Consider the following 26,534-nt stretch of genomic DNA (forward strand, 5'->3'; position numbering starts at 1 on the left):
GAGGCTTGCAGTTTATTCTTTTGTTTTTAAAAGTCAAATGTATTTTACTGCTATCAAATTATTCCATTAGGGATGTAACGATATCCAAATCTCTCAGTACAATGTTTATTGCGATTTTGGAGAGGCTGCTATAATCGTAGATGGGACATTTTATTGGTTTTAAAATACCTTGACAAGATTTTGGTGTGATTTATTACCGTCATAATCACAAGAATTCAAGTAAAACCATATTTCTGCATGTTGTCGGCACTGATGTGTATTATGGGATACGTAGTTCCTGATGTTTATTAGCTATTGCTACTATAAAACAGTGCATTTAAGCAAAGGATTTTGTAATTCGAAATATTGTGACTATTAATATTGTGAATATTATTGTGAGACTTTTGACGATACGATATCACAATATTTCGGTTATTGTTACATCCCTATATGCCATCCCTCCTTTATTAAATCCACTAGAAATTATACTGATTATTAAATTATATAGTTGAATATTAATATTGTATAAGGCTACAGCACTATTATGTACAGTAAGTGGCTCTGACCATTATTATGTTCAGTGCAGCATATGAACAGGATAAATAGCAGGTAAAGTAACTGTGTATTCAGTGTATTATACAGGAGGTGATCCACATTATATTACAGTATTGAACAAGATCACTGCAGGAGGATGACGCACGTACAGGGCTATCAGTGTTCATTGTTCAGTATTATAAAATGCCATTATAAATAAAAGCAAATGTCCAATTTTGTCCCATTTGCTTTCATGTTTATTTTTCAATCAATACTTCAAATGTTCAAATGAGTATTTTTTATTTGTATCTGGGTAATTGTCTAAACAATCCTGCTGCTGGGATGAAATGTGAAACTAAATATGCTCGCTAAAGATAGAAAGACTTTGAATCTTAGCTCTTCTCTGGCAAAAATGATTGATCTGAGAAGAACAAAAAGAAAAGACTCACTCTGAAGTGTAATCACAAGTTATTAGGTTTAATTTTCAGTGTCATTTTTACAGTGTAGTTGTCAGAAAACTTTAAAGATCTCTGTATCAAAAAAGAAAATATTATGTACCATTACTATGTTGACAAATACTTTACACTTAAAATATGTCAGAAATACAGTAGATGTACACGTTAAGTCAATGAAATCTACACAAAAACAGCACGTTAGCCGCACGTATAAAGTACCATAAAAGAAAAACAAAAAATAAAAATATGTACACTTTCCAAATTCTGTTCATTTTGTAGAATAACAATATTAAGAAATGTTTAAATTCTCTATACACCCAGTTGAGGAACATAAGGTGCAACTTTACAAAAAATAGTGATATGTGCTTGGGAAGATTTGTACAAAATCATTGAGAATTTACAGTAAAATGCTATAACTTTAATATTAGAGAGCACCCGAAAAATAATTATGATAAAAGTACGCTCTATTGAGGTTTTCACATTGATGTAAATTTACAAAAGTGAGTACTATTAAGGCTTAGAAGTGGTACCATTTACAGATGAATGATGTTTGTCAGCATAGTGGTACCATAATTAGCCAAGTGGTACCGTACACAGTGCTTTAAATGCTAATGCTTCCAGTTATGTAAGGAAGTCAGTGGTTTGAAGGGGTGATTCCACTAGAAATGGCACAGCATGGGTTAAGTTTACCAAGATTATTAAAAGAGCGCACAAAAAAATGTACCATACAATTTAAAAAGTTTGCAGCAGCAATGAATGGAATTTGACATCACATTGTCCATTTGCATATTTAACACTGGATGGTTTGTTAAGTCAGATGAATGAATAAGTGGTAAGATCTGTAGTTTTAGTTGTTTCATAAAATCTATCAATTACTGCCAATTTGTCAGTTCCCTCATTTCATATTGTCTCACTCCTGAAATTAAAATATTAAGAATTATGAGTCTCGGAATTAACCTTCTTGTGTCATCAAATTTTCAGCTATAAAAGACAAGACACGTGAAGAAGACTAGCTTATTATTCATTTTTGATTAGTGCTTCTTAAAACTGTCGCTCACAATTAAACAACAAATTAAACAAAATCCCTGCACACGTCCTCCTTTTTGGCCTAAATCTTGGCTTAGATCATGGTGTAGTACTAATTTAGATCTGGTTTAAATCTGGAGGTAATCAGAAGTCCATATATTTTGCTGGATGGAACTTTGTAAAAGTCTAAAGTTTGTGATCCAATGATTTAAATGATAGTACCTCTTAAACCTGACAGGGGGCACTTGAGAGCCAGTTTAAAAGCTTCTACAGCCACCTTTCATAACTGACCATTACTGACCCAACCCACGCTGTACCACCGCAATGAACCCCACCTTAAAGTACCAGTGCTAAAATGTTTCGCTTCCCTTTGTGTGAGGAAACCAGTAGTCTAGATCATAAGGCAATATATTTCTGGGACTGCTTTCTAGCATTCCTCTTAGTGTTGGCACAAGGCACCTTTGAACATGGACAGCCCACACACTCTTGAGAGCTGCTTTCTTTATACTTTTCAGTAGCAGCAGTAGTAGTAGTAGTAGTAGTAGACAGTGGAGGACCATGTAGCCGGTAAGTCTGTTCCAGTGTAGGACCTGCACATCATCCGCTTCATCCCCGATTAAGTGCTTCGGCGATGGGCAGCTAAGGTCGGTGAAACCTGGAGGAAGAAATTCAAAGGCAAAAGGTCATGAACAGAGACCAAATATAGAATGAGTCACATGATGCTACAACAAAAACAAATCTCTATAGTTCAAAATTGAGGTGTTGGACAGGTCAGGATTTTATGGTACAAATAACTGATAACTTGTCGGCCTGACTGACAAGCAGTGGAATAGAAACAAAGCAGATGGAGAGAGCACAAATAAATGAGAAAAAATTATACTTTTTTTGGCTCAAAGAAATAGATTTTCACAGATTTTATAATATATTTATATTTTACAATTATAGATTTGCCATGAGCATTGCTAAACTACTGAAATATATTTTTGGAAATCTGCATGTCTTTTATTCAATAAACATTGTTGTTTCAATCAAAAAAATGTGTGAAGCACCGTGAGGCAACTGCTGTTGTCATTTTGAGATCTACAAAAATAAATTGAATAGAATAGAACCAGGTGTCTTGCTTCGGGGTTGGGCAATAGTGACAAAAATATATTTTGGTATTATTTTGAGATTCCCAGCAAAAATAATCATATCATATCAATCATATCCTTTTTTTTATTTTTTTATTGCCCACCTCTACTTAGCTTTACTCATTATAGACAGGAGACACTGCATTAAGTCACAAAATCAATAGAGCAGTAGTTCTAATCATTAAGAAAAACAATTGTGAATTTCCCATTCAAAAGATAGCCCAGTCCACATAGAGTAATTCTGTCTCCTGCCCTCTATCTGTGACTTTGCCACTGAATCTGACCCGGCCTAATGCCTTCATATCTCCTCGAGGTGATTGTTCAGAGGTGAGCCAGTGCTCTATTGATGCCTATAAAATAAACTATATAGGAGAGAAAACTGTGAATTATTGATGTAGTCTGACCGGGTGTAGATGCGGCTCTCATCGTGAACCTCCATCTCCGAACTCTTGAATTCATTGAGCTCCTTGCGGATGGCAGCCTGTAAGGAACACATAAAAGAAGTGGGACTGAAAAAACATGTTTCAGTGGGGGGAAAAACGGAAGCCAGCGTGTGATCAAAGGCATGTGTGGAGTTAATACAGGATCTCTGCACTATTATTAGCACTCTAAAGATAGAACCTGTTTGTGTCCATTTGTATTTCACACTCTGTAGCTTGTCCTTAAGTACTATAAGCTCCATGGGACTAGAAAATGCACACACCTAACAGCATAAGGTTTTGTATTTTTCCTCAAAACTGCTTGTGATGCAAATCCTCAGAGTTTGCCAAAGCAGTGAAGTGCTGAGGTGGCCAAAATGCACTGAAAGGAAAAACGTGTCTTGGCTTTACCTGGCTCATTTACGAAAAACTAATCATAAATAATTTATTTAAAATACCAGTCAAAATTTTAGATACAAGTAGAGAAATTGCATTGCTTTGCTCAATGCCAAGTCCTTATTATCTTGGCCTACTTCAGAGGTATAATAATAGTGGATAATTAATTTTGTAGATTTTTTATACAAAAACATGTTTTAAGTTTATTTCACACTTTTATATGTACTACGTGAAAATAAAGAAAAAACATTAAATGAGTGAAAAAGTGTGTTGAAACTTTTGAGTGGTAGTGTAAACAGGGGGCTGTACACTACATAAATTACTTTGTTTTGCGGTGAAGAACGAACGTCCACAGCATTCAAAACACAATTTAATTGCTTTCTCTGCACAATCAGTGTAATCACAATTAAAATTGGGTTATTTGCACAGCCTAAATTGTTGCTGAAAAGCCAGATTTATTAGTCTGTCCGTCTAAGAATTAGACTACGAAAATAATTTAATGAACATATGCCGACCATATATTACATTCCTGCTGAAAACTGCTTGTAATGCAAATCCTCTCAAAGTTGGCTTAGGGGAGATGTTGCTGAATGAGCTCAAATGTTGGAGAGTTGTAGTCTCACCTTGTCAGCAGGGGTGAGTTTGGTCCAGGGCTTGTCTGCGCGGCGGTCGTAGTCCTGGGCGTGAGTACACTCAACGTACTCGTGAAAACGAAGGATCTTTCTGGCCTGGAGCTCGGCAACAGTGGGCCTCTGAGACAGCTGAGGACACAGAGACAAACAGTGTTATTACTGGTGGACAGTGGTCGGTTTACCTTCTGTTTTGAAAAAAGCTCCTTCTGTTTTGATCTATGACGGTCTACCTACTCATAGCTATTTATACCTGCAAGGCTAAAAACAAGCACAAAGGCTTTGTACCTCATGTTACTGCACTGATAATCAAAAGTGAGCATTAGCTTGCTAGTCGTCATAACCTTTACAGTGACAGCTACAGTGAAAACTACTAGTTTCTGAAAGTTGTGAGAAGTGTTTATAAATGCATCAGTGACTACTTAGGATGTTCAGAATGCGTAAGGTATGTAACGAATAACTTTGGACAATTTCAGACTGTTAAAAAAGAACTACCAGTACTTATGTTTTTGTAACCCACGTCACGTAACACCACGTCCACCACCTTCACTCCTGCTGGACCTTCTTCTGATTGCACAGATCGCTGCCATATCCTAGCCCTAGTCCGTTACATTTTTCAGTGTTTAAGACAGCACAATTTGGCTGCAGCATTGTAGTTTTTTTTTAGTCAAGGTACTGTATTTCAAGGGTTTTAAGGTTTTCAAGCCAAAATTATCAGGAGTTCACCCTCATTGGTATATTGTTACAAGTTATGACAGTTTCTCTTATCTGTTTTATTTATTTATACCATACTCTGGGTCGAAATTACGACACCTCAGCATTAAAGAACCCTAGATACTTAATACATAATATGCTAAACATATTTAAAAATACTATAGTGGAAATTATGGTTCACTTTTAGGCTAGTTGAGGCGAGGATTAGACCTACACCAGTCCTGTTACAGACCTGCTTTAGATCTGGTGGTGCTTGGAAAGCCAAATCTTTGGTACTTGCTCTGAACAGTTTGAGTCACTGTCAAAGAATATACTTTCCCCATACTGTTGTTGACTTTAAAGATTAGCTATCGACACTGTCCTCCACACAGGTTTTACACGATTTAACAAGAGCTTCTTCTGGGTTTACATCGACTCTAAACTGTGTTCTGTTGTGAGGGAAATGACTGAGTGACTATGCAAATAAAAGTCTTCCTAATCTCCGAGCAGAAGCCAACTCCAGTGCAGCTGTGACAGACGAGCTCTGGGTACAAAAACAAGCACAAATGTGTCAGAGCCGGTCTCACTGAGGGAGAGAGATGTTCCGACAAATCCATTTGCTCTGGAGCATAAGCAATCAAGTTGTAATGTCGAAGAAGAACTCCTGTATCCAACGGTGGCGACAAACGATCCCAATGCTGAGATGTGTCTTGTCAAGTTATTTACCAAAAGGGTTGTTACTTTTGTATTATAGTTTAAATTATATATTACATTCTGGCTTCGTACTGTTTTTGAATTACATAAAAGATATGGGGAAATGAAAGTACCGGTAATGCAATCTTAAATGTGCTGCACCAGATTTTGAAAATGTGAAAAACAGAACTAGTTCATTTTAAACTAACGGCAGGGGTCCAAAGTTATTCCTCACTTATCTTAAACATTCCAACCATCCCAATTATTCACCACAATAGACCAAGTTAAGCTGTAATGATAAAGCTAAAAACCAACATGGTAATGTGCAGTCCCTGATTATGACCTCATATATACAAATCTACCTGATCTATGGAGAGGTGACGCTGCACAATAAAAATCTTTTTCCAAGCTTTTTTAAACAATAAAACACCTAAATAAATAGCAAGATATAAGCATCTGGTGTAGCTTCAGTAGAGAAGTTAGATAGTGCACCTGTAACTAAAACGGATAATTTACCCAAAAAAAAAAAAAAAAAAAAAAAAACATAAAAATCCACAATAATCTCCAAGACAAGAAACTCAATGATACTGTCCATGTTGTGTGATAAATGTTATGAATATACAGTGTAGCATGTTAGAACCCTGACCTTTCTGGTGAGCCTGCGTTTGATCTCACAGCGCTCCAGTCGCCGGTCAGCTTCGTTCTTGGCTGTGGAGGACAGAGGAGACATTCCATGAGTGAGAGGAAAAACAGTACGTCCACTCAGCTCTCCTTCACCTGAGCCGCTGTCGGCACGCTGCCCCAACAGGGATCTGTAATCACCGCATGTTTCTGCACAATGCACACATTATCAGACGGTAGAGAGGGAGAGGAGGGGTGCAAAGGCTCGTCTGGCCTGAGTCATCCCAGGACATGTGAGGCGCAGCGGGGAAAAAGACGGGGATCAAAACCTGCTGACAGATTCCAGGATCTTTTTTGGAAGGATGTTTGATTCTTGGAGCTGGCCTTGAAGTTCAACGTGGTGCCAGATTCAAACCGCGGGGGGTTGTTAGGCTCAGTCTGCAGAGCTTGTACATATAAGGATAAAGAGTTTGCCTGACGAATCCAGAATGATATCTCTTTGGATTTATTTATACAAAGTGATATCAGTTTGGTCAACTCCCAGTCGCATCTTAAGCCAGAACAAAACTTGATCATGCAATCATATTTGTTTTGGGGTTTTTTTAAGTGATGCATGCGAAACAAAGGAGCTCATTGGTCGCCTATCATTTACAAACAAAATCATAATTCTCTCACCTCAGATTAACCTCAGAGTTCAGTGTTTTGCTCATTGATTCTCCAAAAATCTGGGATGTTTTTCAGTTCCCTGTGATATTTTTTCCCATTCTTTTTTAAGTGGACATGGCGAATCCACCTGTCAGTCATGCCCATCCGAACACACTGAGATTTACCAGTGATCAGACTCGCATCTTCCAAGTACTGAAGAAGCGTGTATTCTGGATCTCAGAAAAATAAATCCCATCATTCCCAGTAAACTTTAAGATATTTCTGATATGTGTACTAAATACCAAATAATTCACAATATAGTCTAGAAATACTGATCTGGCTGCCCAGGGACCGGACGCCCACTTTTTCCACATTCACAGCAACAAATTAAATGTTGCTTTGAAGCAATTTATTAAGCTTAACTGGGTAAATGGAGAGGAACATTTGTCAAATAACCGAGGAATAAAAGTGAAGCAAATTGTCAGGGCTACATAATGATAGTTTAAGACAATGCAAATTCTTCTTTTTGCATTGCTTCTACAAGTTAAACTAAAATAACACGTATACAGCCACTTCTATAAACTTGATCCGTTTTAAGATGGAGAGTAGATCAAAGGAGAAATGTAGCTTTTATTCAAAGTGAATCTATGGCTTTCATTTGGTTGTAGTGATTTGGTTGTCAAATTTTTTTAGTCAGCGAATATACAAGATGGAGTTTTTAGTTTTTGCCCCAGTAAATCTGAGTGGTGCTATTACCACTACCATACATCAACCCTTTTAATCCAGGCATGTCAAAACTGCCATACTATTATAATCAAGGGATAGAAAGGCTTACAATCAAGCATTCAGTACCTTAACATACCGTATTAAAGGGTTTGTACCAGATTTCAAACATGAGTCAGAAACATGCTTTAGCTGGAACTTTTAGCCCCCGCCCATGTAGTATTACATGTGATATTGTGATATTGCACCAAGAAACAACTGTTGGAGATAGTGTCATGCAGTTGGTTTCCCATGATTCTTAGTAACAATGTGACTGGATGAAGAGTCAGTAGCTTCTGTATTAGATTATATTTTACAGTCTGTTTTCTTATTTAACAGCTTTTACTATGTTATTATCTTAACAAGAACAGGTACAAGCCCTTTAAGAAGCATCCCATTGCATGATCTCTATGGAGCTCAACAGTGACCGAATACCCTCTGTCAGTTTCTCTTTTTTTTTTTTTTTTTTTCCCCATAGACTTTCCAAAAAAAAAAAAAAGATATATTAAAATTTGGAATGCTTGCTCAGCCATGTGGTAACATATGTCCACAAGATCTATAATTGTATTTTAAATCATTTTCTGAAACTGTATAAAGTGTTATTATTTGCATTTCACAGAATCTTGTGTTTTAAATGTGAAAAAATCCCTGTATCCCAAAAAGTCTAAGGAAAATGTACTTCCAGAACCGGAGTAGGCGGTCATGGTTGAGCTCCATAATATGATGTCTTTTTCTTTTTTCTATAGTCACTAAAGTTTCAAGTCTAGACAACAGCCCAACAACAGAAAAATGCACTAAGATTATGTGCATGAATAACTGATGCGCTGTATTGATTCGTCTGGAGGTGAGAAAAATGCTACGCTCCCCATTTGACCTTGTACGTCTGATCTAAAAGCATCACCAGTAGCAGTAGCAGCAGTAGCAGCAGTAGCAGCAGTAGCAGCAGTAGCAGCAGTAGCAGCAGCAGCAGCAGCAGCAGTAGCAGCAGCAGCAGTAGTAGTAGTAGCAGTATGGGTCTCACCTTGAAGAATATTCCTCTGTTCCAGCTCCTCTGCAGTGGGCCTTTGACTCAGCCGCCTGGGGACACATGGATACACAGTCACTCATATGGGTCATCTCAGAGACGCCGGTGAGAGACGGGAGGGAGGCTATTTTATCTACAAGATGGAGGAGGGCTTGGGTAATGGGACAAATTAGTCTGGGATCGGAATCAGTTCAGAACGAGAGATGACAGCTGGAGTATTGGAGATGAATGGTAACAAGGCTCAGCTTAGAAGTGGATCATTTCTTGCTAAAATGATGGTTATCTGGTTATGATGGCAATCTATGTGCTGAAATATAACAATTAACTATCAAAGTGCAGTATTCCATCCAAGAGATTTAATGAGTGCAAATGATAATGTGATAAAATTATAAAACGTCTTAAGACTGTTGCATGTTAAATTAAGTGTTGTATTGGTCCTTTGTCAAGTTTGATTGGAAATTTTAACATAAAACATTATTTTTAACCAAGCATGCATAAGAGTTATTGCTTTTTTAAAATGATGGAAACACTAAAAGATCACCATATACTTTCACAACAAAAACATACACATTTTCCGTCAATTACCATTGTTTTTTAGTTATCATGTGTACATTTAAATTCACAAATAATAGTATAATCGATTAATTAAGCGGATATATAATCGAACTGCCTTAATGCAGATCCTACCTTGTGAGAGCAGTGCCAATCGTGTTGCGAACTTGGACCCACTGCTCCTGGTTTTTCCAGCTCATGTAGTCGTGGTTCTCCTGAGCATCCTCGCGCTCCTGTCGCTCCTGCCGCTCCAGCTTCAGTGCCAGTGTGTCTTTCCTCTTTATTCGGCTCGCCAACCCGCCTAAAACAAAAACAAATCAAATCATCAGGGCAGGTCTTTAGATGTACTTTGACAGAAAATGTATTAGTTATGATTCTCTTTGATACAATTCATTGTCGTCAATATAATTCAGTTTGGTATTTAATTAGATTGGCTTGCTGAAGCTGAAAATATATACACATTTGCTGCAAGTTATTTCTTTGTTTTGGAAGTCTGAAGTAGAAACAGTGTTATAGCTGCAATTATTGCTTATTGAACACTGTAAAACGAACAGAAGCAGTGCAGGCCATGTATTAAACTACACTTCTAAACAATACTGAGACAATATTAAAAGCACTGTATGTGATTTTTAGAGTCATGAAAATATGAAAAACAGAACTAGTTCATTTTAGATGTTTGATGTGGTCCAAAGTTATTCCTCATTTATCTTATGCATCCCAATTATTCATCGCAAAGTTTAAATGCACTTTTCTTTAGCTTAGTTTTGCTGTGACTGTAAAGTTAAAGACAACTAGCATTCCAATCAGCACCTTCTGATTACTGGACAATAAAAGGCCTTATAATTAGATGCAGACAGAACGCAGAGATATTCGCAAGAGCTGCTTACACAATATATCTGTACTGGGGCAAGACAAATTTTGCTCAGATACATGGAACAAAACTGGTACAGGCGCTCAAAGACATTTTCTATGCCGCCCACATTATTTAAGACAATTATTTCTCCAACGCCTTTGCTGTGAGGATCAAATAAAACACGGTCATCCTCTTTCAGCTGTGACTACTGTTCTGTTGTATTCTTTGTGATGTTTGTGGCGTGAACAGATGCCTCCTTTTGAATGAGCTTTGACGTGCCTTCTCTGCAGAGGTAACAGACAGGACAAACATGAAAAGAGTTGAAAGGAATACGTTTAATGTCAAGAGCCACTGCCTGAATCGGAGATAAAACGGAGTCTGAGTCATCCTTCCTTCAGATCAAATTACATACAGTCAACATCGGTCAGTCACATGCGTATTCAGAGCAAGAAATTGTGAAAATGCTCAAGTGGCTTGCTTAATATTCACTTACACGAAGAAAATTGTGGGAAATTGTAAAGGTACTGTAGAGTCTTTTGTGCAAAGCAGTTAAGATGTCAAGTAGACAATTTGGAATTATTTTAACAGTCAAAAATGTTTTTCAAATGAAAAATATGATCATTCAATTTGAGTAGTCAAACATTTTCTGAATGTGGTGTAGCCTTGGGTGTCGTTGCTGCAGAATTGTCCCAAATACTAGTTATTTTTCTGCCAATGTAGCACTGTACTGACAGCTTTCTACTAGAGTTAGTTTCCTTCCCATTAGAAACAGCTAGAACTCCTTTAACTACTGCTACTTACATTAGCCTCATCTGGAGAAATTGCCAACTGTTTTATATATAAAAGGATCTTTTACCCGATGTTGACAGGCTCAAAAACATGAAAAACCTAGTTAAGTTTAAAGTTTTGTAAGTTATTCCTCACTAACCATTCCAAGCATCCTAATTATTCACCGTGATGAGTTTATAACGTTTTTCACAACTTTATAAAGCCAGAAATGCTAACAAAAAATAGCATGATAACCTACACTTCCTGATTAGTGGACAATGAAGATGCTTTTTAGACTCTTATACAGCATATCTGTGCTGAGGTAAGACACAATTTGCTAAAATACATGGAAAAAAGTCTCGTATAGACCTGCCTTCTAGTCATTAAGTCAGAATTTTTGGGGGGTTTTTTTGTTTGTTTTTTTGTCCTTATCAGCCAATGGACTACATACGCAGTATTTCAGAGTGACATACTTGGGGGTGCCTCCTCGTCATCATCTTCGTCATCGTCCCTGTACAGAATGGGCCCGTCAGAGTCAGACTCTTCCTCACTGTCCCCAGGGCCTCCTCCTTCAGGGATGACAGACACCCGAGGGTCCCCCACCAGTGCCCGGCGGCTGCGTGGCTCCATCTCATGTCGAGTCTGGACTTTGGGAGGGTGGAGCTTCCGCAGCTCCTCCTCCATGTCAAAGTCGTCATCTTCAGGCCTGGGAACACATACACTGGATAAGAATGAAGGATCTGCATTTTCACAAACTAAGCAAATCTGGCAATAGTTATTTATCTTGATTTTTTTTTTTGTCTTGTCTGTTTTGATTATCTTGTTGTCCTTGAACTGTGAGTTGCAACACCATTGTGGGACAAATAAATATTCCCTTATCTTAAATGGTGGTAGGTGACCTGACTTTTTAAATCTATTCTTTCATGTGGCCTTGGAAAGATGTGTGAGCCAATTCCCAATTACATTAGAGTTTATTTAAATTATCTTTAAATTCACTTCTTGCGCATGATAGTTGTAACATCTGGTAAAAAAATCAAGTAAAAAAACACATTATAAATGTCTGTTGTCTATGTTAAAGTTTTTTGAGTTGTTATAACACATTTCTTAAACTATGTCAACTACTAGAAAAAAACAACATAATTTATATATATATATATATATATATATATATATATATATATATATATATATATATATATATATATATATATATATATATATATATATATATATGTATGTATGTATGTATGTATGTATGTATGTGTGTGTGTGTATATATATATATATATATATATATATATATATATATATATATATATATATATATTTAAAAAGGATTACTATAGACATTTTTTTTTAAAGAAAGAAAGAAAAACTAATCTGGCTATACACAAAAAATGCCCAGGTAAGCAGTGTACAGTGATTGGAAAGTGAAACTGCTTCCCAAACTAAAACTAGTGTCATACATCTTTCTGCTAATTAGTGTCTTGAAGCTTCTACACTCACTTGAACACCCAAAGGTCTGTGCTTTTGGCAAATGAAGCACTTAAAAATGGCTTGTGTGGCTTCTTTCAAGTTCACATTGTTTTGTTTCAAGCAACTTTTTTTTTTTTTACCTGTCAGGGAAGGTTTTTCAGGCAAAGAACACACTCTGGACCGCCACAGAGCCAGAAGTGTCATACAATCTAACATTAAAAAGAACTTCAAATACTATTGGTAAATGTGGAAAATGTGCGTTATCCCGGGCACCTTATGGGGTCCTGGAAAAGTGCTTACCACATGTGGACTGTTTTGATTCCTGGCTCTGGGCTGTTTATTTCATGTAACCACTCTTCCTTGCTTGCGCACTTCCATGCAAATAATTCATTAAATATTTATAAAAAGCTATAATCCCTTCACAGTAAAATGGATTATTGCACATAATAATGGGTAAAAGATATGTTCATTTTGGATGTGAATTCAATGAAGCAGTCCATAAATAAAAATATGTCCTATGTAGCAGCGAATGTAAGGGAATTTGAAACACAATTATTTTGTAAGCACGAACCCCTGCCCCAAGAAGAATAAGTGTGAACAATTCTGAATTATTTGAGAAAAAAATGAAATAGTGATAAAAGGGCATTGCATTTTGAAAACAAAGGTGTATTTTACTTGTCATCGTTTCTTTGAAAAACAGAGTACGGTAATTATTTGTTGTTCACAGACAGGGTTGGTATGCAAGGTGTCAAGCTTTAAAGTTTAGTCATGCAAAATATAGCCTTTGTAGTAGCTTTCACGTCAAACAAGTGTACAAAATAGGATTGTCTCTGCAGTAAGCCATGGTAAATAAACTCCAGGAACAGGGAGTTCCTGGATTTATTTTTTCAGCATCAGGTCACCCTTTTAGTTTGTTTTCACAGCATTTTTTTTTTTTTAATCTGTACCACTGTTGCATTATTGTTGTTGTTCAGCACTTTGGTAAGCTTTGGATGCTTTAAATGTTCTCTATAAATGCATTTCATTTTGATTTGATTTTACTAAACTATTGCTTATTCAATTTCTATTGTCATTTTAATTCAACTTAGTTTTTCTATTAATTCTATTTTTCTATTAATGTTTTGGTGGAAGTACTTCTAGTAGTATAACAGTTTATAACTTTAAATTCTTAGCTTTCAAGATGAATAAAAATATTCTATTATTATTGAAGGCTTAGCCCAAACTTTGTTCTACGAATGCACATCTTAAGCATTATTACTTGCTTTGCACACTTTGTTGTTAACTTACAGCCTGAGTGGTTCAATGGTGACGGGCAGTGAGTATCGAGAGTTCCCTCCTCCCTCAGCTACCACATCGACGGGAGACTCAAACAGCAGTGAGTGTGCCCTCTGTGACCCGTCCGGATTGGGCTGCATCGGGCTTGGGCTGTTCAGCGCTCTCTGGATCAGGATGTGTAGCGGGACGGTGGGGGGCTGGCTGGGGGGCTCTGTGGTCGGGCTAGGGGGGTCCGGCTGACTAGTAGGCCTGGGCACAACGGTGGAGCTGGGCTGTGGGGGTAGAGAGGGCGAGCGCGGAGGAGACGGAGGGATGTGGGATGGCGGCGATGGCATATCGTCGACTGCAGCTTGGAGTGGTTGTGGTTTGTCCTCTAAACTGTCAGTTCGTGGGGGTATAAGCGCGGGGACATTTCCAGGATTGGAAGAGGGGGCTTCAGAAGCGTGAGCAGGGGGCGGAGGAGGGGTCGGGTCTACAGAATGGCGCTTGGTGACGGGCGTGGTCCTCTTGGGGGGAGTGGGAGGGGAGCGTTTGGCAGGAGCGGGTACGACAATGACACCGGGCTGAGGGTGATCAGCTGTGGAGAAAGGAAATTCAATGAATAAAAACATAATTGGTTTAAAGATGGTTAAAGAAAACTGGACCGTAAAAGATTTGAATTATTCTGTTTATAAGTCTTTGTTAGTAGCACAAATCTTGTAGACTTAGCTAAATCAAATCCCAGTTTTGAATACTCACAATTGGCAAATCACAATTTGTCCACTGCAAAATCTAATTTCTCACTAATATGTTTACTGCTCTGTTTGAGAGAAGTTTTTGTGTTGTTCAACATATCTTTGTAATCTTCAACAAATTGGTAAATAGACAATTTTTCTTATCTTGTATAAAACTTACTTCATAATTTGAATGAAATGCATGGGGCTTACTGGTCCAGGATTCTTTTAAGCATTAGTTTAAGTGAGATGTTCTATTCATGAAGTTAGTGGTATTACAGTGATGAATTGTCAGACATGGACTTGACTCTAGTTCTATGTTTAGGAAGAAGTCTCTTCATGGTCAACATTAGGATTAATAACACACATTCTATGTTAACTTCCATGCAATATATTTTATAGCCTGTGGGTATTGCAGCAGTCTTCATGCAGCACAGGCTCAAACTTAAAATGGAGGTGAGGTACTGCAGAGGTGTGCTAACATGCTATGGATAGACATGGGGACTTGGTACAACTGTATGTACCAGGATGATTTGAGTGGTCAGATCAAAATGGCTTAAAACTATTTAATATCAAAAAATTTACATTTGATTTTATATTTAAGTGGCTGTACCCATTTTTTCCCAATTTTTTCTGTGTATATATTGATAAAATGAGACCTCTGAAAGTGTCAGAGAGACCACTGTGTGCTGTCTGCATAAAATCAAAGCATTTTATTGTCCAATAATCAGGAAGTGGACTGTTAGTAATACTAACAGCTAATGTGCTGTGACACTATGGATTCTGAAAGTTGTGAAAAATGTTCTTTTCTTAACTCTTTGCAGTGAATAATTAACAAGACACGACAATGCATTAGAAAATTGAGGACCACTGCAAACCATTTAAAATGAACTAGTTCTGTTTTTCACATTTTGAAAACAGTAAAAATCAGGTACAGCTCCCTTAAATTTAAGATATTTTGTTGTTTTAATGATTAGTTAGACAGTTTTTGTTAACGCAAAGGTGGATGAAAAGCAGGTGACCGAACTTCAAAGAAAATGTCTACTCTAGTTATTTTTCCACCAACTCATATAACCCAGTTTCACACCCCCAATGATCTGACCACCCAATCAACTTAGGTTCTAGTTGGTATGCGTCCGGTGTGCATGCCTCTAAGCACACGACTGACCGGGCCGGCGGTGATGTGGGTAGGTGGGGAGGGAGAGGTACAGCCCCAGCTCGTGGTGCCGTCTCCAGTGACCCGGCGGCCTGACCCTAAGGCGGCCCCGGTGCAGGGAGGAGGCTGCAGACAAGGCAGGGAGGGAGGATGAGGGGCTGTGTTTACATTCCATACGGGCACAGGAACACAGCAGAGCAGAGCGGCCGGCTAATGTTTAGCACCGTTTAGCACTGTGGCCAGAGGCAGTGGAAATGTGGGTGGATACCGAGGGTAATCATTTGTATTTTTCAGCTAAAAGTAGATATGCAAGATAATAATGTGATTGTTCATAACTTTCATTTGTGACTACCACATACAAATATTTGCAAACATGTACAGAACTGTTACTTTACAACAATAAACAATTGAATGTTTCTTAAAAGTTTTGGTTTGCAGGCAATAGAAACTGTAGACCAATTTTATAACTATATTACTACCGTAAACACAACCCAGTATTACACAGTAGTCACATAGTACTTGAAATTTTAGTGGCCACTGGAGCCAACATACTCTGCTTTTGACAGTTTTAAAAAGAAAGCTCCAAATAGTCCTAGATTGCACAAAAAATGGCAAAAAAAGACTAGGAACAGTAGACAATGCTATTAGAAACTCTATATACAGTTTAGTAACAACTAGTAGCTCTGCTGTTTGAACTACATGAAAGCCACAGCACAAAAATACAGTGACATAGAGGAGAGGGAAAATCAATGTACACTGACACTGACTTTACAACCCTTCACTTTGCGACATCCGGGTTGGCCTTGGAAAGACAATTCAGTAACAGATCCAGGGGACTTTGACCTGACAAATGGCTCGGGAATTTGTCACTGTCTCACACTCACGGAGCAGACTGTTTTCAGAGAGAGTGTGGGGCTGAAATAAGCTGAGGCACAGTATACGAGATACTAAAAACCAATCAAATCTATCAAGTCTCCTGTGAAGTGTTGGAAACTGCAATGAAGACAAGCCCCTGCCTGTTCTCTCCAGGGGTTTTGGCAGAATGTGCTCCTAATACTATCAAACTAAACAGAGTGAACAGAGTGCGAGTGGGGTTTCTGTATATGTAATATTTGGGTTCTGAAGTCCATTATAATCAAGGTTGGGGATTGGTGATATTGACAAAATGATAAAAGAATATCCCCAATGTCTTTCTTTATTTTTGATCTCAAACAACAATGGTCCATAAAATGAACCACATAAGTGCAAAATATCTCTTCATACCCTTGTTTGGGAGTTTACACTGCACATTTCTATAATTTTGTTTAATCAGCCATTCTTGCAGTCCTTTTTTAATAATTTTAATTAGACAATATACTTCTTTGACTTTGCATATTCCCAGAACAACAATTGCAATATATTATCTTTTTTCCATTCAATTCTCAACTCTACTGATTTTTTTGGGGGGTTGTAAGGTTTTGTAAGGCAGGACAGTAAGCAGTTTGAAGTGGTTAAGCTCAACGATGAAATGGTGCTAGGGTCTGTCCCCTAGGGCACCTTGTAACATGTTTTATTCAGTTTTAATTATAATATAAATAATTTTAAAAACAAACAGGTATGTTACATTCTTTTTGTGTGGGTAAAGTCACCGAGAAACAACACAGGTCATAACGGATGAGAGTATAACCATATATTTAAATAAAATAAATAATAGTAAAAAATAAAAAGAGAAGTAAACACACAAAACAACAAAGCAAAACAAAAAAGCTATGAATTAACAATGTGTGGAACTGCACCTTGAGACTTGCGAAAACAAGGCTTAGACATGGAGTGGAGTAAGCAGGTGGAACACTCACCGGTCACAGGGATGGTGCTGTTGCGGTTGCTGGGTTTGGGGGGAGGAGGCGGGGGCTGCTTGGCGTGGGGAGGGACGGGGGGAGGCGTGTCACCCTCCTGGCCTGGGGTAACGTGACTCTTGGGGGCTCGTCGTTGACAATGAGCGAGACTGTCCGCGGGGGTTTGGCCATCGGAACGGGTGCGGAGGAGGATGATGCAGAGGAGGCAGAGGAGGAAGAGGAGGAAGAAGATGGGGGGGTGGTGCTGCGGGGGGGATCAGAGGAGGAGGTGGAGGAAGAGTATTTGGAGGTAGGGGGCAGCAGGGCTTGTTTCAGGGGTGGGGGGTCCGGTTGGGGGTCTTTGGATGAGCGGACGCCGACAGACTCTAAAGCACACAGACAGACAGGAGGACAGGACGTAAACAAACATGGATACAGTTTATGCAGTAGGGTTTGTCATCCATTCTGACATTTTGAGTTGTAATATAATATTGTAACCGTTTTGTAAAATAGTATTAACAAGATATAAATGGTTTCTGAAGTGAATTGCTGCGGCTGTTCTAAAATGTTGATTTAAAAAAAAAAAAAAAAAAAAAAATCAAGCTCATTTTTTTTGTAAAATGAGATTAAAAAAATAGAGTAATTTCTGCTCCTTACACAAAAACTATTCACATAGAGGGCAAAGATAAGCATAAACAAACAAAGCATATAGCAAAAGGGAACACAAAACAGTAGCATAGCAACATTAGCACACAGGCTGCACATTTCTAGGGTATGTTGACGATCTGGTTGCTAGAGCATGTACCTAAGCATATCCAGGAGTTGGAGTTCCAAATATGAGCTGCTGCAAAGATTAAATTGCAACGGATGCATTTATTTTGGTAATTACAAGGTCAAGGTCAAGAACAAAATATATGTTTTCTATATATTTTATTTGAAATGTTTCCCTTATTTTTAATAGAGAAATCTGATACTTCTGTTACTGATCTGTTACTTTCGACATTTACGGACATATTCCGAAATTCATGGGACTCTTGTATAAGTTTACCAGTTTAGATTTGACCATTCTCTCAAATACTAAAGCTTACCGAGTATGCAAAGGCACTCTGAACAGAATGGAAATTTATACATCTAATTGCAGTACTTACTGCTTTTTTCCAAAAATCCTCCAGCACAAGTAACAAACAGGGGTGTTTGTTTCATCTTATACATTTTGATACATATTCACATACTCAAAGACCACAAAAACTCATTGTGTGCATGTTACATCATCATTGTGTACATTGCTTGCATTACAAGGTCCACCTGGTTACCAGCACTGTGACTGTAACAAAGTCAAGTAGGGCTGCAACATTTAGTCAGCTATTCATGATTAGTCAGTGATGATAAAAATAAAAAAATAAATGTTTTTTTTTATTTTAAATTTTTATATATACATACATATTTGGACAATCTGAATCGTTATCTAGACTATACAGCCTCAAAAACTCATAGAAAGAATTTTATAACAAATACAGTGGCGTTATAAAATGTAAATCTTAATGTCCATTTTTTAATCAATAACACAATTAATTCATAAATATTTCCATATTTCTACCTTTATTTGGTTAATCATTTGTCTAGTCAACTGATCATAAAAATAATCGCTAATTTATCAACTACAAAAATAATGGTGTGCTGTAGCCCTAGTCAGAAGTAATCTTTCCGAACTATTGTACGGAGTTAGGAAGTACAGCTGCTTGCTCAAAGTGCTGCTTTGTTCGACCTTGAAGCTCATGACGTTCTTTAACATAAGATCAAGGCCTGACAGTCATTAGCGGATGAAAAGTGCATGAATCACATCAAACAGTCCATGCGCTGCAACAGACGCAGAACCAGATCAAAAGCGCTAAGACAGACTAATGACTTGTTATTTGCTACGCTTGTTTTATATTAAAATGAGTGAAACTCCCAGCATTAACAACCTCAATGTGCTCAGGAGTCAACTGAGTCTCTGACATCAGTTCAATCATTTACTAAAATACCTTGCAGCACCCAGAAGAGCTGGCGTTTGCACAAGACTTGCCATTGGACCAGAAAAACATTTACAAAGAGGACTACTACTGAAAAAGTATTCCAGTATCGACCATGTACATCAAAGTGCAATTTGAACTTATATTTTTCATCCATGGACAATGATGTATGGGAATTATATGAGAAAACAACAAACAGCATTTCAGAGTCTTAGAGCTGATTGGCCTGAGTTATGCATTCTATCTAGACCTGTCACAATAACAAATTTTGAAGCACAATACATAGTTACAGAGATATAATGCAAGAAACAATAATATTGAAACTACTTTATGTTACTGATACAGTAACAGTAAAACATTTTTAAATCGACGGTATGATTATGTGGGATGAGCTGCAACAGATAAATAGCAGAAGTAATAAATCAGGCACAGACATTACAAAAAATAACCCAAATCTACCCACTCAGACAATAAATTTTAACTACTGCATTCTTTTCAAGTTGAGTGACAATGAGAAGTATGTTGTTGATACATTTATAATGGATGCTGTCATGAATGAATAGTTTCAGGTATGACCATTTCTATATATGTATATAAATTATTAAAATTATTAATTAATTAATTAAAGGTGCATTGTATAACTGTCACCTGATTGTTTCTATGGCTATATCATTGCTCTGGCTGGATTGTTATACAGTATGACATTAAATAGCTCAACTAGCATCTTCATGACCTGCAGCTTGGTGGTTTTATCTCCATGAAGAGTTTAACACCATACCAGACACATCAATAATATCTCTATTTGATGGCTCATTCCACCAGAAAAGTTATACAATGCACCTTTAAAATAACAGCAATAAAGAGAAATGCAAGAAATCAAAAAACTGTATGTATTTTTCAAAATAGTAATTTCTTAGATCTTTGATGCATACCATATTTTTAAATGTATCTTTTAAAAATGTTCTAAATCAAATTCAAAAGTAGCTCACCATCTCTTAATTTTCCCATGGACATTTAATTAGGCAGAATGCTTAAGCTGTGAGGCGTACTGTCACTAATGTTGCACCTACTCATTTTCATCTCCATCCATCAAGGTGAAACCCTATCTACAGATTGATGACTCACCGAGATGCTGGTTTACCTTTTTACAAGCAGCAATTAAACACGCCAGTAACAGTCACCAGTTAATTCAAATTCAATAAAAAGACTATAAAAAACTATTAAACAAGCTCATCAAATAACATGTTAACTGAAATTTGCTTCTGCATGGGAGCCAAAAGGTCTTGATTCCAAACAGTGTCCAGATGACTACCACTGAAACCTTCTCTATATTTGTAAAACGATTATGAGTAATGATAATACTATACCATAGATACATTTGAACAGCTTACCACAAGTAAGTAAAGTAAAGTAACAGCAAAGTTTAATAAATGAGTGTTTGACAGAATGATCGTTTCTCACCTGAGCGGTCCCTGAACTCAGTCGGGGACACGTAGCGGGGCAGTGTGCTCCGGCCGCTGGATTCAGACACAGGCCGCGCCCTCCTGGCTTCCTCTGAGGAGCTCTTCTGCAGAGGAGGTCTGGGGTCTGTGTCAAAGTTAGGCCTGACAACAGGCCGATGGTCGTCCACTGAGCGCTGGGGTTCGGGTCTGTCCCTCCGGTCCTTGTCATCCCGTCGGTCCCGTTCCTCTCTCCTCTCTCGCTCGTTCCTTCGGTTCCCCTCATCCGCTCTTCTCTCTCGGTCTTCATCCCTCCTATCTCTTTCTACACGCCATTCCCTGTCATCCCTCCTGTCCTCTCTTCTGTCTCTGTCGTCCCGCTCTCTGCGCTCTCTGCGCTCTCTGCGCTCTCTGTCGTCCCTCTCCTCTCCCTTCTCTCCCTCTCACGGTCATCTCGTTCTTTTCTTTGTCTGTCTTCTCTGTCCCTTCTTTCCTTTTCATCCATCTCTCTTCGTTCCCTCTCATCTCGTTCTCTCGTCTCTTTGTCTTCTCTTTCCTTCCTTTCCTTTTCCTCTCGGTCTCTGCGCTCTCTTTCATCTCTGTCTCTCCTTTCTCTCTCCTCTCGATCCCTCTTTTCTCGCTCATCTCGAGCTCTCTTTTCTCGCTCTTCCCTCTCCCCTCTTTCTCGCTCATCTCTGTCTCTCTCTCTCCTTTCTCTTTCATCTCTTTCCCTATCTCTTCTGTCTTTTACATCTCTTTCCGGTCTCTCCCTGTCATCCCTATCTCTTCGTTCTTTTTCATCTCTTTCTCTTCTCTCACGCTCGTCTCGATCCCGTCTTTCTCTGTCGTCTCGGTCTCTTCGGTCCCCCCGGTCATCCCTCCAGTCTCTCCTGTCGTCCCGTCGGTCTGCTTCTTCTCTGTCTCGTCTCTCATCCCTGTACCTATATCTATTGTCCTGAGATTGTCCACGGGGTAGAGAACCTCCCCTCTTGTCTTCCGAGGGGAGTCGTACTCGGGGGTCTACGTCCAAAGGCAGCCGTGCGTGAGTGTCCACATCCAGAGGTGCCCGATTGGAGCGGGAAGCGTCCGACGGGATTCTGGACCTGCGTTCTTCTACCTGGGGGCCACGCACGGCGTTGATTTTGAGGTCTGACTCTCCACGGGACACGCGTGATCCGGCCTCGGACAACCGGTCCACATCCATTGGCACCGGATGGCCATTCTTTACAGGAGGAACTTTGTTGTGGTTCACATTGTTGCTCTCTGTAAATACAACAAATTATAATATCAACTGTTCATTGTTTCAATAAATGACATCATCTTAAAATCATACCATTCTCTGGAATTTCTTTAAGCACTCCTTTTGCAATGAGCTCTTGGCGACTCTTCCTAACAGAAATTTTTCTTTCCAAGGCTAAAAAAAACCAAAAAAACAAATGTGAGAATCTAAAATCATCAGGGATTAAAGAAAAAAGGAAATAGCAGCACACCTATAGATGTTTCAGCAAACTTCTCACTTGGTTTCTTCTTTCTCCATTTCCAGGGCTTGAAGATCTTCCCAACTTTGGAGAATTTGCCTTTGCGTTTGGCTGGAGGAGTTCCTCCACCAGAGTTTCCCTCTTCCCCTCCTGTTGTGCTTTGCTGCAGGTCGACATCATCATCTGGAAGAAGAGAAGATAACAGATTATTTCCATGTTAGTCAGGCCTACAATATTTCCACTAGTCAGGGAGTAAACTAATAATACACGTAGTGGTAGTCGTGACAGTCCGTCAAAAACACATTTCTTTTAACCTACAATTTGTGGCTTCAAACAATTTTAAAACTAAAACTTTGCCTCACAACCTTGTTTATTGTAGTGTGGTCTATGAACAACTTAACAATGCATTTGTTTTCCTTCAAATAGGTTATTGTAAAAAACTAAACACAAATAAACCAAAATATTAAATTACTCAAACCCCCAAAGTTCCTCCATTGTGAAAAAATACAGATAGCACTGGATGTGCGTGGGCCATTAGAATTCTTAGGTGATGACTAGTGTGCAGGCAGTTACTCAACACAAACTGGAGTATACTGTGGCCTGTAACGATGGGGGGCAGGGCTAACTGCTATTCTAAAAGGTATGACAACTTGCATCAGAAAAACACATTTCAAAACCAAATTTGACTTTTTACATTGAGAGATTAACAGAAGTAAATGGATCTAGCAGTAGCCAATGCAAATTATACACTAAATAACTATAAAACTTGCTAAAAAAGACATACTTATGAAATAAAAGGGAATTCACAGAACAGCCATGTTTTAACCTTGCTTTTTGAATGAGATTATATTGTTTGAATAAGTTTTTTTTTTGTTTTTTTTGTGACCTGCTTTAAAGCAACAGAAAGCACTCTGCCGCATCAGGTTTCTGGCAGGGAATAACCCATGTTATTGCCCACTGAACAAGCATGTCGGGGCATATGTATGATTCAGCACTGAGGGCCAAAAGTCTGATCAGTCAAGATTATTCAAGATGACAGTGTGCACTGTTGTTGACAAATGATGGTGCATTTTAGACATGTGTGTTATATTTACACAGCAGATTTTCACCATCTTGTTTTGGATCCTTTGGGATTACATGCACATACAATGTGAGCTGTTGTGTGCAGTGAGGCAACAATCATTCAGGCCATGGATACACAGGTAATTTCCAAATACAATGTCTATGTCGTTGATGTTTGCCAATTTCCAAAACCCATCATATAATCTACAATAAGAACTCCTAAATAAATTATTCCATCCTAAGAGAGATATCAAATACGCTTCAACAGTAAAATAAATGTCAACTGTGCAGATCATGAGTTAGTCCATAACATCTGTTAATTTTGTCTTCAATGTTAAAAATTCTTCCAAGATTAATTTTCAGTTTCCTATTCCAAGTTTAAACATGTTCCTGTAGGACGGTGAAGCATACTGGGGAGTATGTGTGAAATCTCATGCCCAAACGGCAGCATACAAGGGTCATTGAACTCTGCGTGGCGTGGCTATTCCTGACACATAAGCCAGACACAGGTGGCTGTTAAAATGAGAAGGGTGGGCTGCTGTGGTTTAACAAAAGAGAAATCTAAGTACGATGGGATGACCTTGTGTTGAAGCCAACTGAGTGCGACCATTCGTTTAAAGTGAGAGACCAGATAATGAAAGGCTAAGACCCGAGGCTAGGTGAGCAGAGCACAATGATCAGGAGGGGAAAAAATGCATTCAGGGGAACTGACAAGAAAGACAACCACATTCAGGATGTCACACAAAAACAAATAATGTCAACTGTTAAATAAAATGAGTTAATGCTGCTTGATAACTGAGGAAAAAAAGAGTAAATATTTAAGAGAGTGGTGCTTAAAATAAAAAGAATGAACAAATGAAATGACAATAGGATATGCATCTAGTATGAAAATTGCTATTAACATACGCAAGTAAAAAGCTCAAACCCATTGTCAACCTTTACACTGAAAATGTGCATATTGCTTTATTGCATCCAATTTGCAGTGGATAACAGCATGTCAGTTGACCTAGCAAAGTTACACGTTAATATGCAAAAGAAAAATGAATAAATTCTACATGAATTATAACTATTGCAAAGTTGTGGGCAGCCATCACCGCAGACACTTGCAACAAGTGATCTGGTCAGCTTAACCATATGACTCATGCCCATCACATGACACCAGCTCCAAAAAGAAATACACACAGCAAAGGAAAAATTACTTTTTGCTTGGAATAGCAAATATTTAACCTGGTGGTTGTTATGCAGTGTTTATTTAAGAGATGTGGGTTCCTGAAAGTAAACATGTCTGACTTTGTTGGCCAATAATTTAGGGCAATGGAATGGATAGTAACGGATCTGAAACGTACTGACCTGAAGAGATCTACTTTTCATTCTTGTATGAACAAATAAATTTACAACTTCCTGATACAACCTGAAATTAGTGTAGTGACCACCAAGCAACTTTGAGAAATGTTTCCACACCGAATAGTGTCAGCCAGTGCCTTGCACTCAAAATGTAGTGAGTAATTCCACAGGGAGATGAGGGCAGACAGAGAAGTTAGTGTGGTTTGTACATTTCACAATGACCACATTCCATCTGCATGCATTCTTCTACACCTGTCTGCGCCTGCCGCCATGCAGTTTCTGCTAAAACACCTGCTCACACTTAAAGCTTCTACACAACATCACAAATTAAGCTGCTAACTTGTGTGATTTCTGTCTTCAACAAAGCCAGCTGCACTCTTTCGCTACAACTTACCCGTGTTATGTAGGCCTGGTTGCTGGGGCACAGTTTCAGTGCTAGCACTGTGTCCCATGCTCCGACAGCAGTCCCAGTTGGCCTGCTGGGCCCTGCCTCTCCTGAGGCGCCAGCGGGAAAGAGAAAACCAAAAGCCACTTCTTTTTCCACAGCGACAGAACCTGAGAAACTTAAGTGTCTCGGCAGTTCACTTACGCCGTTTAGTTTCTAGTCTGTAAAGTCCTGCCTCCTCCTCAGCACTGTGTGATATGGGCTCTCCTTCCCTCCCTTCCTCCCAAAGTACACAAACACACTCACTTGCTCAGTTCTTAAGTCCCTCCCTTCTTGGAGCTCTGACTTCATAAATAAGGTACGCAAAAAAGGTAATCCAGCAGTCTAAGATGCCTTTCATTCCACAGAGCAGATTTTTCAGGGGCAAAGTTCACAGCATTCATGCTTCGGCTTCTGGCCAGAGCAGCCATCAAGTCTTGGGAGATTTGCTGTGCTGCGTGCCCCCCTTTGAGCAGGGTTGTGCCTGGCAAAACAGTGCTCCCTGAAGGGTGATGGGCGGGCTCTGTTGGCTGAGGTAATTTGAGAAGTGGAAGGTGAGCCCAGCCAAGGTGGAGCTTCAAGCCAGAGAAGAGGAAGTGACACCACATAGGTGCACTGTGACACTACAGGGATGGTCCCTTTAAACTGGAAACATGAACCTACTACATATAACTATGATGACATTCAGATCTAGCAATTGGAGTTTAAAAAAAGCACTCACATGTTTCACATTTGACAAGCTGAAACTAATAAATCTGACACTTGCAATTCACTTACAAGCACATAAAACAGACAAGGCTCACTCTTGAAGCCCTGAACATTCACTACTAGGCCAAAGCCATGAGAAAGCTTTAATCCTACACAGCCTCATACAATACACTACAACCAAAGCCAGGGTAATGAGGTTATGTGGACTAAGTGTGTGGGAGGACTTACATGAAGGAGAGTGAAAGTGGCAAACAGAGGAAAGACAGTTATGGTCCTCTTTTTGGCTGTGTGCGTTTGAAGTTCAGTGAGGTATTCTGTAGCATAATGTTGACTGAACCAAGAAGCAGAAGTTTAATGTTAGTTTGAATTTCCATTTATAACTCATTAACAATACCATTTTAGGCAGATGAGAAAGAAATGTGAAACGAGATCAGTCATACAGTATATATAAAGA

The 26,534-nt window shown here is 38.7% G+C and overlaps 1 protein-coding gene across 1 annotated transcript; it reads right to left on the reverse strand.

Moving 5' to 3' along the window:
• Window positions 1-969: 969 nt before the first annotated feature.
• On the reverse strand, window positions 970-25,569 carry phactr4a (phosphatase and actin regulator 4a). The gene is given in 16 exon segments (XM_055157000.1): window positions 970-2,649; window positions 3,529-3,605; window positions 4,563-4,700; window positions 6,601-6,662; window positions 9,004-9,059; window positions 9,694-9,859; window positions 11,653-11,885; window positions 13,943-14,507; window positions 15,803-15,925; window positions 17,635-17,761; window positions 17,764-17,999; window positions 21,087-21,480; window positions 21,483-22,327; window positions 22,398-22,478; window positions 22,555-22,725; window positions 25,343-25,569. Coding segments are annotated over 16 exon segments (3,348 nt in total). The 5' UTR covers window positions 25,401-25,569; the 3' UTR covers window positions 970-2,633.
• Between the last annotated feature and the right edge of the window lie 965 nt (window positions 25,570-26,534).

This window comes from Boleophthalmus pectinirostris, unplaced genomic scaffold (assembly GCF_026225935.1).
Source record: "Boleophthalmus pectinirostris isolate CB_2022bp ecotype Guang Dong unplaced genomic scaffold, ASM2622593v1 HiC_scaffold_21, whole genome shotgun sequence".
In the NCBI taxonomy this organism is placed as follows: Eukaryota; Metazoa; Chordata; class Actinopteri; order Gobiiformes; family Gobiidae; genus Boleophthalmus; species Boleophthalmus pectinirostris.